The 18922-nt window shown below is 39.5% G+C and overlaps 3 protein-coding genes across 4 annotated transcripts; 1 reads left to right on the plus strand and 2 right to left on the minus strand.

Annotated features, from left to right (window-relative positions):
- Positions 1 to 1903: 1903 nt before the first annotated feature.
- Positions 1904 to 5349, minus strand: LOC4338485 (40S ribosomal protein S7-like). The gene is made up of 6 exons (NM_001402518.1): positions 5249 to 5349; positions 4454 to 4540; positions 4300 to 4373; positions 4077 to 4200; positions 3022 to 3204; positions 1904 to 2465 (listed from the first exon to the last, which is right to left on the minus strand). The coding sequence occupies exons 2-6, from the start codon at positions 4526 to 4528 to the stop codon at positions 2343 to 2345; spliced, it is 579 nt and encodes a 192-aa protein (NP_001389447.1). The 5' UTR covers positions 4529 to 4540; positions 5249 to 5349; the 3' UTR covers positions 1904 to 2342.
- Positions 5350 to 5723: 374 nt separating this feature from the next.
- Positions 5724 to 9600, plus strand: LOC4338486 (uncharacterized protein At5g01610). The gene is made up of 3 exons (XM_015784468.3): positions 5724 to 5910; positions 8478 to 8532; positions 9063 to 9600. The coding sequence occupies exons 1-3, from the start codon at positions 5824 to 5826 to the stop codon at positions 9431 to 9433; spliced, it is 513 nt and encodes a 170-aa protein (XP_015639954.1). The 5' UTR covers positions 5724 to 5823; the 3' UTR covers positions 9434 to 9600.
- A 2422-nt stretch (positions 9601 to 12022) lies between these two features.
- On the minus strand, positions 12023 to 18641 carry LOC4338487 (cytosolic endo-beta-N-acetylglucosaminidase 1). 2 transcript variants are annotated; one of them, XM_015785021.3, is made up of 11 exons: positions 18156 to 18641; positions 17891 to 18028; positions 17524 to 17633; positions 17317 to 17428; positions 17135 to 17242; positions 16710 to 16822; positions 16551 to 16632; positions 15788 to 15868; positions 15398 to 15444; positions 13190 to 13325; positions 12023 to 12888 (listed from the first exon to the last, which is right to left on the minus strand). In XM_015785021.3, the coding sequence occupies exons 1-11, from the start codon at positions 18618 to 18620 to the stop codon at positions 12148 to 12150; spliced, it is 2133 nt and encodes a 710-aa protein (XP_015640507.1). In that variant the 5' UTR covers positions 18621 to 18641; the 3' UTR covers positions 12023 to 12147. The 2 variants fall into 2 exon arrangements, with proteins under 2 accessions (XP_015640507.1, XP_015640506.1); XM_015785020.3 differs by having other exon boundaries at positions 17105 to 17242.
- Positions 18642 to 18922: the final 281 nt, after the last annotated feature.

Below are 18922 nucleotides of genomic sequence, written 5' to 3' on the forward strand. Positions count from 1 at the left end.
GCTAACTTGAGATTATTAGACCCTTAATTGCGGCTCATGATTTTATAAAAAGAATATCCAAGCGAATTCCCATAGTGAATTTCACCTTATCTAAACCGTACAACAATAATAAGATTAAAATATCTTTCACCCGTTGCAACGCACTGACATTTTTCTCGTATAGTAATATTTATAATACTAAATTAGTTTCATCAAATTAATAATTGAATATATTTTCATAATAAATTTGTCTTGGGTTAAAAATATTACTACTTTTTTTTACAAACTTGGTCAAACTTAAAGCAGTTTGACTTTGACCAAAGTTAAAATATCTTATAACCTGAAATGGAGGAAGTAGTTTCGTTTTTTCTTATGGAAATTTCCTTTCGAGGGAATACAAACCGGAATAAACTTGCCACATAAGTTTCTAAGAAAGTCAACATTTTTGGACTAAAAAAAGTTACAAATTGGCAATATTTTTCAAAGCTGCCTTTCCACGTTAGTCCTCATGGTGCGACTTTGGGTACCTAATGTGGAGAGTAGTAAAGCTTGTTTGGATTGAAGTTAATTTTTATTCTACTTCTATCTTTTACAATTTCAATACGGCAATTGTTTCGATGCTAATTTTTGCCTACCATTATAGAAATTTTACTCTAAAAAATTTAGTGCAAAACTTGCACCATGGTAAAGAAAAATTACTTCAAATCAAACTAGCCTTGTTCTTTACAGCCAGACCTGGCCATGGCACCCCCAAAAAAAAAATTCTTCGTAAATTTCGGCCACCCGTTATTCTTCGGAAATTTTAATCGACGGCTTTTACTTGTTAGACTGATGTAAGCACAAGCTTTTTTTTTTTAAAAAAAAACTGTTTTGTGTTTTTTTTTGCGTGTTCCATAGTTAGTTTATGGGTTAGATTGGCCCCTGACATTTCATTTTCACTGCTGACGATGACTCAACAAATGGAATTTGTCACACAGAAAGAAGAGAAGCAAATAGGGTAGCACATGTTTTAGCACAAATGGCAATGTGTTCTAGGTCCTGCGCGGAGTGGAGGTTGTGCTCCCGCAAGAATTCTAGATTTATTAAATCAGGAGTGTAACCCTTTATTTAAGCATTAATATAGTTCTCTCTTTACTTAAAAAAAAAAGAAAAGTAGCTGTCTGTCAATTTCAAGGAATCCAACTATGTTTGCCTTCACCCTCAGTAGATGCAACGAAAAGAAGAAGAAGAAGAAAGAAGCAGCTGTCCGTCAATTTCATTGAAGGAATCCAATTACGTTTACCAAATTTAAATTTTGGCAAGATTTTTTATATATTTATCAAATTTGGCAACAAACTAAACGTAAACATTTTTTTGACAACTTTGCTAAAAAAAAATGTATGGTTGAAAATAGCATCAAAGTGAATAGGCCTCTAAACTAGCCATCTTGATTCAGGTGGTGATGTTTGGACACTAATTTAGAGTATTAAACATAAACTACTTATAAAACTAATTGCATAAATAAGAGCTAATTCGCAAGACAAATTTTTTAAGCCTAATTAATCCATAATTAACACATATTTAGCATCACATAGGGTACTCATCGATTAATTAGACTAAGTAGATTCGTCTCGCAAATAATCCAAGGTTATGAAATAGATTTTTATCAATAATCTACGTTTAATAATTAGTGTCCCAACATCCTCCGATGTGAGGGAGACTAGAATACCTCTATCCAAACATGCCCTCAAGTCTCAGCTATAACGTATGGTCAAGGCTCACGACGAAGAGCAGTTGACTCGTATGGAGACGGAGTGAATTGATTGGCATAGGAGACGGGGTCGGATGTCTAGCAGTACTCATCCAGAAAGACATTATTATTGTAAATGTTAAATGAAATTCTACAAAAGCAAAAAAAAAAAAATCCACAGCAGGCTGCAAAAAATAGCGAATCAAACTTTGTTGTGTTTATGTTTTACTAGAGCAGCGTTTACCAATCGATCTATTGACCCTGTACTTAAAATCACACCAAAACCTTCGACGGTCTGCTGACCAGCAAATCTCCTCATCAAGAGATGTGAAGGAAGTACCATCTTCTCTTTTCAAAGCTCAGCTGCATGTTACCCTACCCATCAACAATAACAAATCTGAAACATTTGGGAGATTATTTTGCACGTTGAAAATACTACCATTGAACAAAGCAACAAGTTCTACAACTGCAGTTGGAAAACACCTGAACAATTTAAACCAGTTCTAGCAATCAGATATGCAGATCACAGGACTGTCAAAACTTTTCGCATATAGGAAACCACAGTTATAGTCTATTTTAGGAAGAGTAGCAGCATTTGCGGCCAAAGATAGCCGTCGACTAACTATGACATGGTTTACGCAGTCTCGGTCATGGGGTAGTCGAACACGACGTCCTTCCCACAGAGCCTCCTGTAGACAGAGCTGAAAGTGTCGAGCTTGTACTCGGTGTTGTTGCGCTCCTTTGGGTCCAGGAAGATCTGCAGCACAAGTTCATACAAGGTCAGCGTTGTTTGAATTCAGCGAGACAGCATAAAAATCATTAGCGCCCGTGATTATGTTTGAAATACAGCTAAGGTAAAATAAATGAATAAACCGTGCAGATATTGAGAATTTCATGAGGGCTAGTGTTAAAAATCACAAAAACAAACACTAAAATGACCACATCAATATAGGAACAATTGGATCAGTAAGGCATTTGTAATAATAACATCTCGATTTCAAACATAAAAAGCGCAAATCAGTTAACCGTAATAGATAGAAAACACTCCCATCTAAAATTTGAGGTGCAAAGGGAACATGCTTTGAGAAACACATCTCTGCATTTCTTGAGGAAAAGAAGTTTCTTATACCTACTACTTGAAAGGAAGATGAATCTCTTCTACAGAGTCAGTAAAATCGTAGGTACTAGAAATGTTCAAGAGAAAACATGCAGTCATACAAAAAGGGGCAAACAATAAACTGTCACAAATTCCAACTCAAGAAAAACTAGAGTCCAACAGCTCATAGCTATATGTTCATGATATAAACACAAACCTTCATGATTTTTCTACCATCCAAGTGGTATCTGACACGCTTCCCAACAATCTCTGCTGGATACACAACATCCTCCAAGATGCCATCATGAACAGCAGTAAGTGTGCGGGTACGAGGGCGAACAACAGCTGAGCCTTTCTTTGGGGGCCTCACTATTCTTCTAGTTGCAACCAGAACCACATCCTATATCAAATTAGCAATCAAAAAATATTGTCATGACATCCAGCAAGAGTGTTAGCAGAAATAATAAGAAAGCTAGAGTAAATTGCACAATGATTAACTTCAAGGAAGATAGTAACAAGTCTAAAGCTCAGAATATAATTGGCAGAAACTCAGAATTACAGCTGGGTATTCTTGATGGACATCTTTATTAGCACAAAAAAATTGCAGTTAGCATCTGGAATAAAAAGTTGTACTGAGCAGTTAAGCTGGTTTCCCTATAACAAACAAAAGTTGGAATTCAGGTTATCATCCCTCAATTCCGACACTGGATAGAATAAGTTCTCAAACTACTTAGGCCCTCTTTGTTTAGGCTTATAAGCCAACTTATAAGTCAAAAAGTCTAAGCCAAAACAAACAAGCAGCTTTTTCATTTGGCTTTTTTGAAGCCATAAGCCACTCTAACACTATTAAGCCAAAAGCTAGGTTGGAGAAGCTTTTTTGGCTTATATGAGATAGATGTATGACTCCACCACTAAACGTAGGACATTAAATCCACTGGCTTATAAATCATATAAGCCAATAAGCTGACTTAAAAGTCTAGGCCAATAAGCCTAAGCCTAAACAAAGAGGGCCTATGTATAGACAACCACGAGAATGGTATAGACTTTTTCCTTTTGTATTTACTATGCTCTTTTTACCAGGTTAAAGCAAGGTGTCTATTGTTGACTTTTAGTGAAATTTGTCCAGGAAACTGCATCAATAAGTTATGGCAAATGTTCAGACTTCAGACTTTACATATCCAAGAGAAACGGTCAGTGCATAATTTGTCAGAAGTGAAAATAATTCTACAAAATAAGTGCTGCAAATCATGGATTATGCATTTAGAAATTTACCTTCCCACTGAATTTCTTCTCAAGTTCCCTAACAAGCCTCACATGGATCTTCTTATATGCCTTCCGCAGCCTGTATGGAACATAAATAATAACAGCCTTCCTGTTGCCAGGTAAATCCATCTGACTGCAACCAGAACAAAAAAGTTCAGAGAAAAGGTCCATTGACGGCAACCAGAACAAACAAGTCACAGTTTTTCAAATAAATTTGTGGCAAAGCACATACACTGCTCCATTGATGTAAAGGTCCTTCAAGTCACTCTTCAGCTCCTGATTCCCATTCTCAAGGTCAAAAAATGCCTGTCCCCCACAGATAGTTAAGATCCAGAGTTTCAAATGCTAAATAAGCCAATCAATGAATTCAGAGGAAATAAAATAACCTGAGCAACAGTGTCCTCAAACTCAGTTGGCTCCAGACCCTTGTCCTTCTGGATCTTCCTCCTTGCTGTATACATCTTGTGATAACCCTGTAGTGAACGCAAAATCAATCCCTGACTGCAAATGGTACTAAATTGTGACTTTAACCGATTGGACGAAGAAAACCATAAAAAAGACAAGTGAAAGCCGCGTGATAGCACCATGAAAATTTAAAGAGAAGGCCAATTTGACAAGCTTCCCGGAATGTCAGGTGAAAATAAGGCGCATCTTTTGTTTTCACCTAGCACAAGTGGTTGGTGGTTTTGAAGCATGCCATCATGCAGCAACAAAGAGATAATTCGTCCCATCTAAAACTACTAATTTAACACCAGCAACAAAATCGTACATGTTCACGACGTTTCTCCACAGAAGCAGGCAGATTGTGCCAGCCTTAGGAGGAGGTCCCAATTGACCAACTCTAGAACACGCACTTCACAAAACGCACCACAATCTCAACTCATACTTTGGCAAGCTCTTGAAAGGAAACAACATTCCAAAGCCAAACAAACAAATCTCGCATAGCCTAGGCAATCCATAGAGATGAGTGCAGGATACAATCTACCCACGCTAGTGCTCCCTGAGGAAAAATAAATAAACAAACTACACCATCTCAACACAGATACACCCATGATCTATCCCCCCCCACACAGCACACCAAAGACGCGGATGCAAATTTCATTTCCGTGCGAACAAGTCGAGATGGCAATACTGATACATACTCACTCGCTAGACTAACGAACAAGGAGAGTTGGTTTTACCTTGAGGCGCGCGAGACGGACGGCGGCGAGCTAGCACCGTGCAGCGAAGAGCGGAGGCGGCGGAGAAGGGTTCGCTTCGCAGTGCGCTCCTTCACCTCGAGGGCTAGGGTTTGCGTTCCGAGCTGCTTATATACCGTCCTGACACCGATGGGCCTTGCTGGGCCGCGACAACGAAAGCCCAAGCCCATCTAGCGCCCCGAGCAGATGCCACGTCACTTTCCCTCTTGAAAAAAAATCCGGGGGTAAAATAGATGCCACGTCACTCTCGTCTCCCCCCTCGTCCTCCTCCGCAATCATCAGCTGTGGCCTCGAACTCGTGGGCAGGTAGGCCCGGTCCACGAACCACCGCCCGCGTCACGGATCTCGAGGCGCCGACGAACGGAGAAGATTCACTCGGGTCCATACACCGGGTGCACGCGCCCCCCGCCGCACGCACGGCTCACTTGAAGAGAGGAGAACCCGGCGGGTGGGTAGCAGCGGCTGCTTCTTCTTCCTCATTCCAATCTCCCCCCAATTTCGGTTGGATTCGTGGAGGCGGATTGGGGATTTGGATTTGGATTGGAGAGAGGGGGGAGATGGACCAGGTGCTGAACAAGGTGGGGAGCTACTGGTTCAGCAAGAGGGCGAGCAAGGAGATCGACTCCATCGGCGACGACATCAGCGTAAACCACTCCCCATCCTACTACTCAGATCTTTTCTCCTTTTCCACCCAGAATCTTTTCTTGTTTTCTTGTTAAATTGAAATTGTCGGCTTGCATTGGTCGTCGAGTGGTTGGTTAATCTTGCGCGGTAGATGGTTTCTTCAGGAAGAGTTTAGATTGCTGCGGATTTAGCGTATGGAGTGGTTCGGATGGAGTCACCTGTATAAGGGGTTGGTCTCCAATGTCAATGTGTGGAGAAGATTGATCGATCCGGTGGCAAAGATTGCCGAATGTGTTTCGTTGATTGTGTTGGAGCTTTTAGTTGAAGCGGATGCCGCTGATACAGGGAAGGGCATCGAGTGGAATTCAAGGCGGCGGTTAGTAGAAATTGTCACCGTCCAGGTTGTGCTGTTAGTAGCAGCATCTTGCTACTAATGTGGACGACTGATGATAATGAATGCCGTGCGCCGCCCTGTGGCCTGATCAGCAGCATCTTGCTGTGTTGGATTAGGTCTTAGTTGGTTAGTCATTTCATTAACAAAATGTCCCTCATTCATTTTTGGGGAGTAATGAATAGTTGTTAATTGAAAGGTTCATAGTCAAAGTCCAGTATTATGTTTTTTTCCGATAAAAACAGTAATATGTGCATAAAAATTTGCAGACAACTTTACATGAAATCAAGAGTTGTACAAGGGCCGAGTTTAGTTCCAAAATTTTTCTTCAAACTTCCAACTTTTCCATCACGTCAAAACTTTTCTACACACATAAACTTCCAACTTTTCCGTCACATCGTTTCAATTTCAACCAAACTTCCAATTTTGGCGTGAACTGTACCGCATCATGAAGTATAGTACTGGCTTCAATAGTTGACTACAGTATCTAAACATCGTTTCCTGTCAGAATCAAGGGAAATAGGGTAGAAGCAACAAGCAAGAAACACGAGATTCACTACCTGATGCTTCTTCATGACATTATTATTAAACTGGCTAATAATGTATAAACGATTCCCAATATATCCTCTTATAGATCTATATGAACTGACCTTGCTACGACTATGATCAACATAACAAACAAAAAGCACTAAATACTTTCTTACATCACAACTAGAAAATATTAAAGAGTGAAGTGCATGGGTGGTCCCTAAACTTGTGCAGGTGTGTCATCTAGGTCCCCAAATTCTCAAAATGCATTATTAGCCCCCTAAACTCGATTCAGCGTCCATCAGTAGTCCGAAACAGCCACGACACGCTTTGACTGATGACGTGGCATGCCGACGCGGAGGTGCTGACACCGTTGCAAGGGCAGTTTTGCAAAGATCCCCTTCTATTTTACTGGCCATCACAATGCAAATCCCTGCATCAAATCCCCTAGCTACTTTGTTTCCAAGCTCTCGATGCCACAATCTTCCCTAGCCCTCGTCGGCACATTAAATACTTTCTTACATTAAAATGTATTTCACGTGTCTAGAACTTTGACACAATACTGACTTTGACTCAGAATACAGGGACCATCTTGAAACTTTGTATGTCAGAAGATAAACTAATTACTCATGAATCATCAATAAATAAATGAACTAATCCAGTAAAGGCATCACATTTGAACATGTTAAGTGATTCTATTTTGATTTTAGATTCTTTTGTCCCTTTGGGCTGCACTTCTGCATGGTCTCATCATGAAAGCATACTTAACTAGAAATCTACTTATTCCATTAGCATGGGCATGGGCATTCTAAAAAATAAAACATTGTTTATACTTAAAAGTTATCAATCATTTCTCCAACTGACCTTCCAATGCTTGGTAGCCAGAAGCTATAATTGCATAGTTCCTGGTATATTGAGTATAGATTAACACTATGACAACCGGTCAGGGGCTAGACCATCAAATAACTACATGGTATCAAATGAAAAGGTTGAATATGCAGCAATGAAAGGATCATGCCTAAGTCCGTATTGAATGAAGGTGTGCAGTGGATATGATGATCTGATTATGGTTGGCACTGCGCTGTAGGTGTTTGTGAAGTAGATAATTGCAGTTATATCTACATGGGAGGAAGTCAGTGACTGGAGGAAGTTGGTTTGACTCCTGAGTCCTTGACTTGTGAAAATACAAGGGTCATTGCTCCATATTAGCTGGTAGTGATGGTGGGGATAATATGTAGGTCTTAGTCAATTAAGCTGCAAATTCTTTTGCTAGTCTATTTCTGCTTGTTCGTTATAGGATGAATTGTACAGTTGACTTGAGAGTTGATGCGTAACTGGAGTACCAAGTTTCTTCGCTTCTATTATAGCACATCATGATTCTTGAATCTTACCAGAGCATGCAAAGTGAACTAAGCTAAAGCATTGTAATCGTGCTCACTGTCATTTCTATATGGCACTTATTAGTTATATGAAGCATGTCAGGATTCTATTTTTGGAATACTACATTTTAATAGCTTCCTTTTGATATTCGTTACCATGATTATAAATGTAGTGTATAAGACGTTTTTGGTAAGTATGGCATTTCACTATCTGAGTTCCAGATTCTGCTAGGATAAGCCAAATTATGCAGTGTAAGTTCTAACATTACTATTTACATATTGAATACAGTCAATCTCTACAAGCATTGGAACAGGAGCTAAATGGATGGTGAACAAGATCAAAGGTATCTATGTGTATTCTGTATTATTGAATTTCTAACAAAAATGTGATGTAGCAAATAGCTGCACCATTCAATATGCTGTATGGCACACATAAACAGATGGACATCAATCAATATATGCCATCCATTATCTAGCTCAACAAAAATAAGATATAGCAACTAGCTGTACCGCCCAATGTGCGTATCCTTAGAAATAACATATGAACAGGATGAATTATACGCCGATATCTAGTTTGTAGAGAAACAGAAGGAAACAAACACAACTTACACTTCTTACTTAGTTTTGCATTATTTCTCTACTCAAATGGCCGTTGCATCCCTTCAGCTAGAGTTAACAAATTTTATCACTTATGAAGCAACTCAAATAATATTGCTATGGGCAGCGATATATACAAAAGTTAAAGATGGCATCCATGCATATTACCTACACATTCCACGTTGAAGGCATGTAGGCCATTTTTTCTTATGTTTATGACATTTTTCCCAAGTAGACTTATATCTGATTGTGAGTAATAAACATGTTTTGGTCTCAGGGAAGATGCAGAAAGCATTGCCAGACCTTCTCAAGGAATATGACATGCCGGCGGGCCTCTTCCCAAGGGATGCTACTAACTATGAGTTCAATGAGGAGACAAAGAAGCTAACCGTGTACATTCCTTCAGCTTGTGATGTCGGGTACAAGGATTCGTCTGTTCTGCGATTCTTTACCTGTGTGACTGGCTACCTGGAGAAGGGAAAGCTCTCTGATATCGAAGGCTTGAAGACGAAAGTGCTTGTTTGGACCAAGGTGACTGCCATCAAGACTGAGGGATCGAAGGTTCATTTCACTGCTGGTGTGAAGAAGACCCGCAGCCGTGACGCATATGAGGTAGTCAGAGATGGTATCCCCATAGACAAGTTCTGAGCTTGTACCTGCCATGAAAATGTGATGTAATTAATTAGTTGACGCCTTCTACAACAAATATCAATTGTCATATCTCGTGTTATGACCTATTTAACTGAACTGTATTGCCATAATATTGATTGTCCGGCCCAAGAGTGTTTCTCAGCACCTTAAAAATTTGGTGCTTATTTGGTTGTGATTGTGAATCTTGTAGACGGTTTTATGTTTACTTAGTTTAAGGCCATGTTTGGCACCACTTCAAGTCTCAGATTCATGCTGGATTTGAAGTTTATATGTAAAATTATAGTGGTTTAAAGCTTTTTTTAATCTAAAATGGGAACAAAATGATTCATCTAAATGTTATTAATGTAATTGCTAATCCATATCCTTTGATTTGTGGAGCTAGATTCTTGGATCCACAGTTATGTCAAACGTGACCTAAGTTTAACGAGAGTGGCTGAGTTGGGGTTCCATACGTCTATGGAGAATTAAAAATGTACTATAAGAAATGGAAATTTGATATACCAAGCTCGGTGTATTGACAATGCAATTTACTCTTTAATAATATGAATACTGTGCGGTTTACTCTTTAATGATGTTTTCACATGTACTTTGCTTGCTAAGGTTTATGGAAGCTACTGCCTCAAACATGTATTGTGCTTGCTAAGTACTGTTTATAGATTGGTAATGACTAGTACTCCCTCCATTTCAGCATAACCACTCTTAACCCAAAGACCAAGGAATAATTATTATCACCTCATAGTTTGGGTTACCCTAATAAATAGAATGCATGCACCCAATAAAATTAGAGAACTCGATGGTGTGGGATTTAAATATTATACTAATATTTTAGTGAAAAAGAGGTGCTAGTTAATGACATGCATGTATGCGTGTCTTCAGGAGCGGATCCAGAAACAAAAAGTTGGGGGGACTCAACATACTGAGTACACCGATATAAACACATAATCTTAGTATTAAACTATACTAAAATACTATTATGAGACCTTTAGCACCTCCTATCTTATCAACTATGATGAAAAAATTGAAGGGGAGGCTTAGGGGGGTATCTATGGGTTTTGTGGGTGTAGGAGGAACTTGAGTCCCCCTTACACCCACGTTGGATCCGCCTCTGCGTGTCTTATATTATGAAACAACTTTAAAAAGTAGTTGTGCCATATATTATGGAATGGAGGGAGTACTATTTACTACAGCTTGGGCTTATAGTGTGAAACTTAAACCCTTCATTTTGGGAAAATGCGAAAATTGGTGCTTATATGGAAAACAGTCTGCCCATTTTCCTATGATATATATTCATTGGACGATCTCTCAATATTGTAGTACTTCTCTTTGCATATGCAAATTCTGCAAATAATTGAATAGCAAAAGTGTTTACAGATTTTACATGCAAATTCTACAAATAATTTTGCATTTGCAAATTTGGCAGATAATGAGTGTAAATATATTGTTATTTATTGCCAGTACAAAAGAATGGAAATGCTCACACCGTGCTTATCAATTCTAGAGGAAAAATGGTCTTTTTAGAGGGGCTGAATGGAGGTTCAAGGGCAATAATCTGAAGGTGGCGGCAAAATGGGATAAAAGCATTTATACAATGACATTTGCCATTTTGTAGAATTCATGTTTGTCGATGACTTTATAGAACTGGTCATTTGTCGATGGCAGCATACATTTGGGCAAATAATTAGAGAATTTTTGTTAAGTTAACTTCAGTGGCTGGCTGACATGTGGTCCGGTACCTACACGGAGGCTGGAAAATGAAGCACTCGTAGTACAGAAAAATGATACAGTATGCTACAAAGTTATTCTCCTCCAGGTTTTCACGAGATTATTTTCTTGCTGTTTGAATTAGTTGTGTATCAACTTATTGTAACCTGGGGTAGCAGGGCAGAAACGCTGATAGATAGGATTTCTGTTACACAAAGCTACTACTCTAAGCATGACGCTTAGTTGTCAATTTGTAAGAGTAATTTGTTATTTGAATAGTGATTTGCATCTAGGTTTGTTAAGAACAATCCATCCATCGTAGATCCACCATCTGCTTGGCCCTTGTCTTCATCTACTAACCTTGTTGCAATGGTTGGAGATTTTGCATTGTATGGCATAACCTGCACTAGAATATGGATTTGCTATTCCACTTGCGACAGGTTTTTGGACTCCTATTTTTCACTTTTTCGTCCATAGGATGTTGCATCAGGATTTGTGTTCTTGTATATCCAGCTTGTAGTTACACTTGGTTAAACACAGTTACAATACAATTACATTCCGTTACAATGCACTAAAATTAGATTTTACAACCATTTTTTTCTCTAATTTTAACATGTCTCTCTTTTGGTTATTTCATTTAAAACAGACTATATCCATTGTTTGAAAATTACGCAAGACTCGAAACTATAAATCCATTGTACACGTTCATTCCTAGTGGTCCATTTCTATTTACTCTGTAATTTTATCAATTTTTTTCGCTCTCTTATTCTAGGCCCATCAAATGGTCATCTAAAGTGAGAGCAAACGGTAGCTTCATTTGAAAAAAGTGAGGGTAAAATCATAAACCCTAAAAGGAGGGGGTAAAATCACAATTGAATTTGAAAGTAGGTAACAACATGATTTACTCTTTATTGAAAGATCACATTGAACGATTCTGTTTATAAACATATAACGTGATAAATGATGTGAAAACATAGAGTACTGAAAACAGCAAGGTAGGCAGATAAATGTTACATGGCAGAATCAACAGGAACCAAATGGAACTTTGGGCATTCGTGCAGTCCTTGGCAACTCCCATCACGCCCACACGGTTGAATGAAAAATTTCAGAGCAGTGACTTCGCTGGGGACCTCTAGGTCAGATACATAGAAGACTTGTACGCTGGCAACTCCAAGGAAAATTCTGGGAGCCTTTGCATTTGAGTCTGCAGTTAACTTCTCAACATAGACATTGTACTTCATGAATGGTGCCTGCTGTTTATTTTCAAGTTCCCAACTGATTTTCAGGCTTGCAAGTTTAGATTCATCTGAACCATTCGACCAGGAGATGTAATCGCCTTCCGTCACCCATGATCTTGCTGGAGGGAACTCTGTTTCTTCAGTGTTTCGAATGCTAACATGGCCAAGCGATGCATGGTAATGCAATGATCTGTTTGCACCTGCTTCTGAGCTTCCATCTCCATCTGTTTCTGGATCAGTTCCGCTAGTGGTTTTCATTGTGCAGACTATGTTGATCCCAGTTAATGTAAAGCCAGCACTGGGCAGGATAGTTGCTTTGTAGACAACCCAATTTTGGTGAACTGGAGTGTGTGGTTCTGCCTTATCAGCTTTAACATATGAGCCATATTTTCGGTGTTGTTTCTTTCTTGTGAATGCTGCTGTGTCATCAGCAATAAGAATGGAACTGCTCTCATTGTTTCCGGATGACAAATCCAGTGACAACCCTAAACCAGAGCGTTCATCGGCTTTTACCTACAGTTAACAGGGATGGTCATTTAACAGAAGAAAAATAAGGCCTAACTTAAAACAAATCGCATGCAAAGGTGCAGATGTGTATAGAAGAAAAAAAAGGCCTAACTTAAAACAAATAGCATGCCAAGGTACAGATGCACATGTATCGTTCTTTCAGAGAAGATGCAATATCTAAATAGAAATATGCCTTCGCTTGCTTCTTCTGTTTTTCCAAAATATGACGCGGACATGTGGCTAAGGTAGATAATCTTTTGGCTAAAGTTAAAATAGCATGGTATAAACGGAAAGACAGATTGCTTACTGAATAAAACACATATACAGATTCCCCCTCCATGGAAAGGCCCCCATTAAAAAGCTGTTCTGAGAAAATTTCATTCTGCTGGAGACTTCCCTTCACTGTAACACAATTCCCTCCACTGTATGGTTCATCCTCGAAACTATGAATCAAGTGGCAACTATTTTGTTATAATTCAGAAAAGAATACTAACAATTAGATGGAAGGAGTGTACAGGGACATAAAATTCACTTGCTCTCTTATTAATTTGACAAAAGGAAGCAAAACTTCTAGTACTACAAAATCAGTAACAGCCACTTGTCCAGAAAAGGAGATATTACTGTCCAACATTATCATCACAGCTTATGGAGAATACAGTTACTATGGTTTGTTCTCTCCCTTTTTACGATGATCTCCACGAAACTACTCATCAATTTTCAAGTGTATTAAAGTCCTGATCTCATAAGATCTCCAAAAGTAATTCTGAAACTGAACTATTTTGTCCAATAGTTATCATCAGTATCAATTTCAGTTGGCCTATATGAATAGAATTCAGATTCGTAACGTGTTGTCCTTTCATTTGATTTAATGTAAGGTTTTGATGGGGCAATATATGGGAACTACACATGTGATCTCTGCACTGCACTGAACATTTTTCAACCACTGGGTTTTCCTAGGAGTTTGTAATAAGTCATGAGCATGACATTGGAAAAGTGCACAAGGAAGAGTGTTGTGGAATAATTCCTTCCCAAGGAATCTCATCTACGTGGACCCTTTCCTAAATGTAGTAGTAAGATACATAGTAACTCATAGAGTATCTGTCTAGTAGAATAACCTTCCTCACTATAAATTGATTAAACTCAGGAGTATTCCCACTATTGTATACATCTCAAGCAAAGCAATAAAGAGAGAGCAAGAGTAGGCTGGTGAGCTGTTGTCCATCCATTTTTTTTATACTTTATGCTTACACAGAAAATAACATGAAAATTGGTTCATATTTGCTGCTATATTTGTTCATGGCATGGTTGTAGGACAAAATATGAAAGATTTGACTATGGGAAAGTTTCCAACACCTCTCAATTCTCAAATCCATCCCTACCTCCCTATATGCCTAAGCCTTCTGACAGTTATGCTCCATTACATAACCTTAAATTATCATGGAACCCTTGACCGGTCCAGACATGCATTTACATATCACTGTATTTCGCCATCACTATATATCCCTAAGCCTTCTGACAGTGAGTTCTTGTTGGCACAGGGCTAGTGAAGACTTATTTCTGGGTTGAGCTACTATGCCAACTGAAAACATGTAATTTGGAAAATCAGCCTAACACTAAAAACTGAATGGTTTCATGAGTTTGGAGTGGTAAAAGCTAAAAAGTCAAGTTTTGTAGTTCCAGGCTGATTTCTAGACTTTCAAGTGCAGGGTGTAAAATGGATTTATTTCATCTCATTTTGTTTTCATAGTGAGGGACTAAGGGCACAGGAGCTTTGCCATTCATTTCAGGAAGGGAACTAATCAGCCCCTAAAGAGGGAAACTGCAGGACACCAGCACTTGCAGCCTCAAGAGACAGATACATGAACTTGACATCCTTCCATTTTGGTGTGAAATATTATGTTTAGATAAAATGATATTGAATTCGTTATTTTGCGATATCCTTATCATACAGCATGGCACAAAAAACCTGACATTGTCTAATGTTATACAAGGTTTAGTTTTTGTTTATTTTAAACCTGGAGAGGTTTAATTTTAAATAATAAAGCTATAGAAGAGAAAAAAAACCAAAAATGCAGGCAGATGATGAGTCAAATATTGGTCATCAAATAAATTGTAAACCGATTCTCTTTTCAAGAACAAATATTAGAAAATAGATTTGAGAATACTATAGGAAATCAAAACAACATAATTCACGAAAGGATATTCCTGATAATTACTAGAGGAAAGAGAATATAATTACTAAAGAGCTGCATAGTAAATAAATTCTTGCACATTCTCTAGGAAACGATCCGACAAAATGACAAGTTCATCCTTCAATAATGCTTATGTTATTATTCACGTCTTAATCAGACAGCTCGATTGTTACTCATGCAAGCAACAAGCTCTCTATTTCTTCTCCCATACCACTTCATAAGAAATACAGTGCAAGATAGGCTAATAGCCTAGCAGTCAGTAACAAGCTAGATAGGCTATTGTCTGTGTGCCCTAATGCATGTTAAACTAAAAATGAGCTTACTTGATAACAGTTTGCAGACCTCGATCTCCAGCATATTTCAGCATAGGCTAAAAATGGATCACAATAACATGAATGAGTTGAGAGAAGTGAAATTCATAGAAAAGCGTCAAACTTGAGACAAAAACGACAGGTGATGCTAGTCACGCTACTAAAATAAAAGTTTTAGCATCAGAATGTAAAACCTTTCTTTATTGGAGAACGTAGTAACAACCATATTTACAAAAGTCATAATTAACATATCAGTCAAATAAGTAACTGCTAATCACACAGTATGGGTATGTATATATGGAATTGTTTAGATCGAGCAAATGCTAGGATGTATAGAGCATAACTTATAAACAATATTACACAGAAGGGATGATTCTACAAAATCTGTTGACAGCACTCTACCTGGAAACTTTGGCAAGAAATATTGTCCCATGGAGCACCATAAACTTTGACCCCTTCAATTGATACCTGGTAACCATGACCCTGAAAGAAAGTAGAGGTTCAGAAGCCAAAACATTAGAAAAGGAAAAGAGAACATAGAAAATTTGGATGTTTGAGAACCCCGTGGAGGAGAATACTTAACAACAAAAAAATTGCATAATGGCACTTTAATGCCTGAAGAAGTAATTGTCATGTACATGCTGCTGAAGATGGACAATCCATGATGAGCACCCGAGTGTTATTAGAAGAACATATCTTCAAATAGTTATTTGTTTCTATAAGTTCGCATTAAACAATGCATTTATGAGTGGAAAGGTTTTGCAGATAGCTACTACATAAATTATCATGAACAATTCTCAGTATAATAACACAGTGCCCTGGCTGCAACCATTTCCAAATAAGCATGTATATCATATATTATAATTTTAAATACCAAATTAATGGTCCTAAAATCTAAAATAAATATTTAAATCAACCAGCCATCCTGCCCATCCATATACATGTGAACATGCAGTAATTAAAAAAAAAGTATCTACAAACAACACACATCTAGAGTTCTAGACGAGTCCTACCACAGAGGATGATCATACAGCATACCAACACCATCACCAAGTCTTCTTTTTAAGGAATAAAGATATACAAGTATTGACTCATCTGCTATACAAAGGAATGGTATTCAGACAATTAGTACCAGAATAACAATGAGTTGATGCTGAGAATCTACCTGATCAAAATCAGAGTAAAAAGGCAACTGTTTTGGATAACTCTGAAGAACACCCCATGATTCTTGAACAAGACCCCACCAACTGCATAATTTTTAGGCAAATACTTAGCAGAAAGAGCATATGCAATATGCAATTGAAGGAAGCCAGCACTTCAATACCGATTTTGTGCAGTCCGAAAGTTAGGTGGTTGCTTAGTTTCATATACCCATCCAGGTGCAAATATGGCAGCTGAGACATCATCTTTCTTGAGTAGATCAAGGGCAACATTGGTCTAGAACAATAGGTAGTTAAGCCGAAAATAGAAGGTGAGAAGTTGAATAGAATTCATTTACATTTTACAATACATGGAAATAAAAGTAAAGGAGAGAAGGATGATCTACTGCTCTGGTGTAGAAGTCATTTATTTAACAGCTGATTTTGCAAGAAAAATGTTACAGTTGCACTGAAAGGCTTCACTGATTCAGTTGCCAGTCTAAAGCAGAGACAAAAAGGAATATGGTGTTGTTTTCTGTTAACAATGCATGTAATTGTCTTGGTGATAATAGAACATTACGAGACAAAATTTGGAGATCCTTTCACATACATTCCACTGACCACCACCGAAAGTGTTTCGTCCGTAAACATCAATACCCATGTACACGTCGTACTTCCTTTCACCAGCAACTACAGCTGATTCTTGTGGATATTTTGCCTGGAGATGTCATGTGAATTTCAACAGGCCATAGTTTCAGTTTGCAGAAGGTGAACAAGAAAAGAGAGGATTACCTTCCAAGTATAATTGCTAAACAGTCCATCACACAAGTCAAAGAATGGCTTGTTATACTCGTTAAGCTTATTCTGCCAGTCAAGGGCACCTTTTATAGTAATTGCATCATACCTGCAGAGCCAAGTCAAAGACACAGCAACTCACCAAACAAAGTTTTACATCTAAAAGCTGCCTTCTTATAACACAGTAGGAAATATCAACCCTACCATATGACTAATGATCCAGGAACAGCAGCATGCATTGTCTTGGTTAGATGATTGATAAATTCTTTCAGGTTATCAATGAATTGTATGTCGAGTTTAACCTCAATATTGATCTGAAAGATGATTCAGTATCAGTGACAGATACATGCCCAATAATATGGATGATTAATAAAATGCCATCAAACAAATTTCTCCACACTTAAGGTGACCAGTGAATTTAAATATTTTGTTCTCTCTACATACTCCCACCTTCCACAAAATCTCATTTAATGAACGTGAATCATCTTTTCAGTTGGTACATTGCATATTTTCCTCAAAAAGTATCATTTAGAATACAATATCAAACTCAAGATACCATGAAAGTGATTACCAGCCAGCCATCAAAGCCCAAGTAAGCAGCCAGCTCTGTTAGCCTTTCAGCATACATTTGGGCAGAAGCCTCCGTAGCAAGCATCTCCTCGCAGATCTCTGCACCTTTCTCCCACTCTGTGATGAACGTCCCCAAAACCTTCGCTCACAGACCGCCAAGCAGAAACAAACGTCAATCGAGCGGATGCGAGAACCGATCCCGATCCACTCAATCGAAGTAACAAGAACTCCCAAGAAGCTGGAGATTGGGGAGGGGGCGCGCACACCTTGACGCCGTGGAGGTGGGCGGCGTTGACCCAGCACGGCGGCGGGAGCGTGACGAGGTAGTGTGAGAAGTAGACGAAAACGTCGATGAGGTGCCAGTGCCAGAGCGCGTAGGCGCCCGGGTCGTGGCCCCCCTGCGGCGCCGCGTCGTCGCGGTACCCGCCCCGGAAGTCGTGGCACGCGAGGATGCGGCGCCGGGGCGGGAGCGGCGCGGCCCGGGGCGAGGAGGAGGCGCGGTTGAAGGGGAGGTGGAAGTTGCCGGCCTCGGAGAGGTAGGCGCGGGAGGCGAGCGCCGCGAGCGTGGTGATGGGGTAGGAGATGGGCGGCGCCGGCTGGGACGCGTCGAAGGGCGGCTCCCACGGCCGCCGCTCGCCTTCTTCTTCTTCTTCTCCGGCGGCGGCGGCGGGGGCGGCGGAGGGGAGCATGCTGCGGAGGCGGCGGAGGAGGCGGCGCGGCGAGAATGGCATGGCATGTCAGAGAACGGCGGCGGAGACCGGGGAGCCCACACATGCCATCGTAAATGGGCCGGGAATTTAGTTCATTTACTGGCCCATCCGTGGGGATAGGCTTACATTTAGCCTCAGGTCGGCCCATCCCAGGAAAAGCCGGGATTTGGCCCATGTGGCCATGCCAAACGATGCATTAAGCAGGCCGTGCTAAGCATATGTGCACAAGCGCCCACAACCCATAAGCAGGCGAAATGCAAAAAAAAAAAAGTACATCAAATGTCCCTCATCTTGTTATCGACCGAATCATCCTCCAACCACCA

The sequence above is a fragment of the Oryza sativa genome, chromosome 5 (assembly GCF_034140825.1).
Source record: "Oryza sativa Japonica Group chromosome 5, ASM3414082v1".
Lineage (NCBI taxonomy): Eukaryota > Viridiplantae > Streptophyta > Magnoliopsida > Poales > Poaceae > Oryza > Oryza sativa.

Bases quoted from the DNA above. Each gene is read 5' to 3' on its own strand.
- LOC4338485 (NM_001402518.1), bottom strand. From the start codon at position 4,528: ATGTATACAGCAAGGAGGAAGATCCAGAAGGACAAGGGTCTGGAGCCA. The intron at 4,201-4,299 runs GTATGTGCTTTG...TTCTGGTTGCAG, and splicing joins CTTTACATCAATGGAGCAGT to TCAGATGGATTTACCTGGCA. The intron at 3,205-4,076 runs GTAAATTTCTAA...AATTTGATATAG, and splicing joins AGAAGAAATTCAGTGGGAAG to GATGTGGTTCTGGTTGCAAC.
- LOC4338486 (XM_015784468.3), top strand. From the start codon at position 5,824: ATGGACCAGGTGCTGAACAAGGTGGGGAGCTACTGGTTCAGCAAGAGG. The intron at 5,911-8,477 runs GTAAACCACTCC...TATTGAATACAG, and splicing joins CCATCGGCGACGACATCAGC to TCAATCTCTACAAGCATTGG. The intron at 8,533-9,062 runs GTATCTATGTGT...TTTTGGTCTCAG, and splicing joins GATGGTGAACAAGATCAAAG to GGAAGATGCAGAAAGCATTG.
- LOC4338487 (XM_015785020.3), bottom strand. From the start codon at position 18,620: ATGCCATTCTCGCCGCGCCGCCTCCTCCGCCGCCTCCGCAGCATGCTC. The intron at 18,029-18,155 runs GTGTGCGCGCCC...CTGTGAGCGAAG, and splicing joins CCCACCTCCACGGCGTCAAG to GTTTTGGGGACGTTCATCAC. The intron at 17,429-17,523 runs GTAGGGTTGATA...TTGGCTCTGCAG, and splicing joins CCTGGATCATTAGTCATATG to GTATGATGCAATTACTATAA.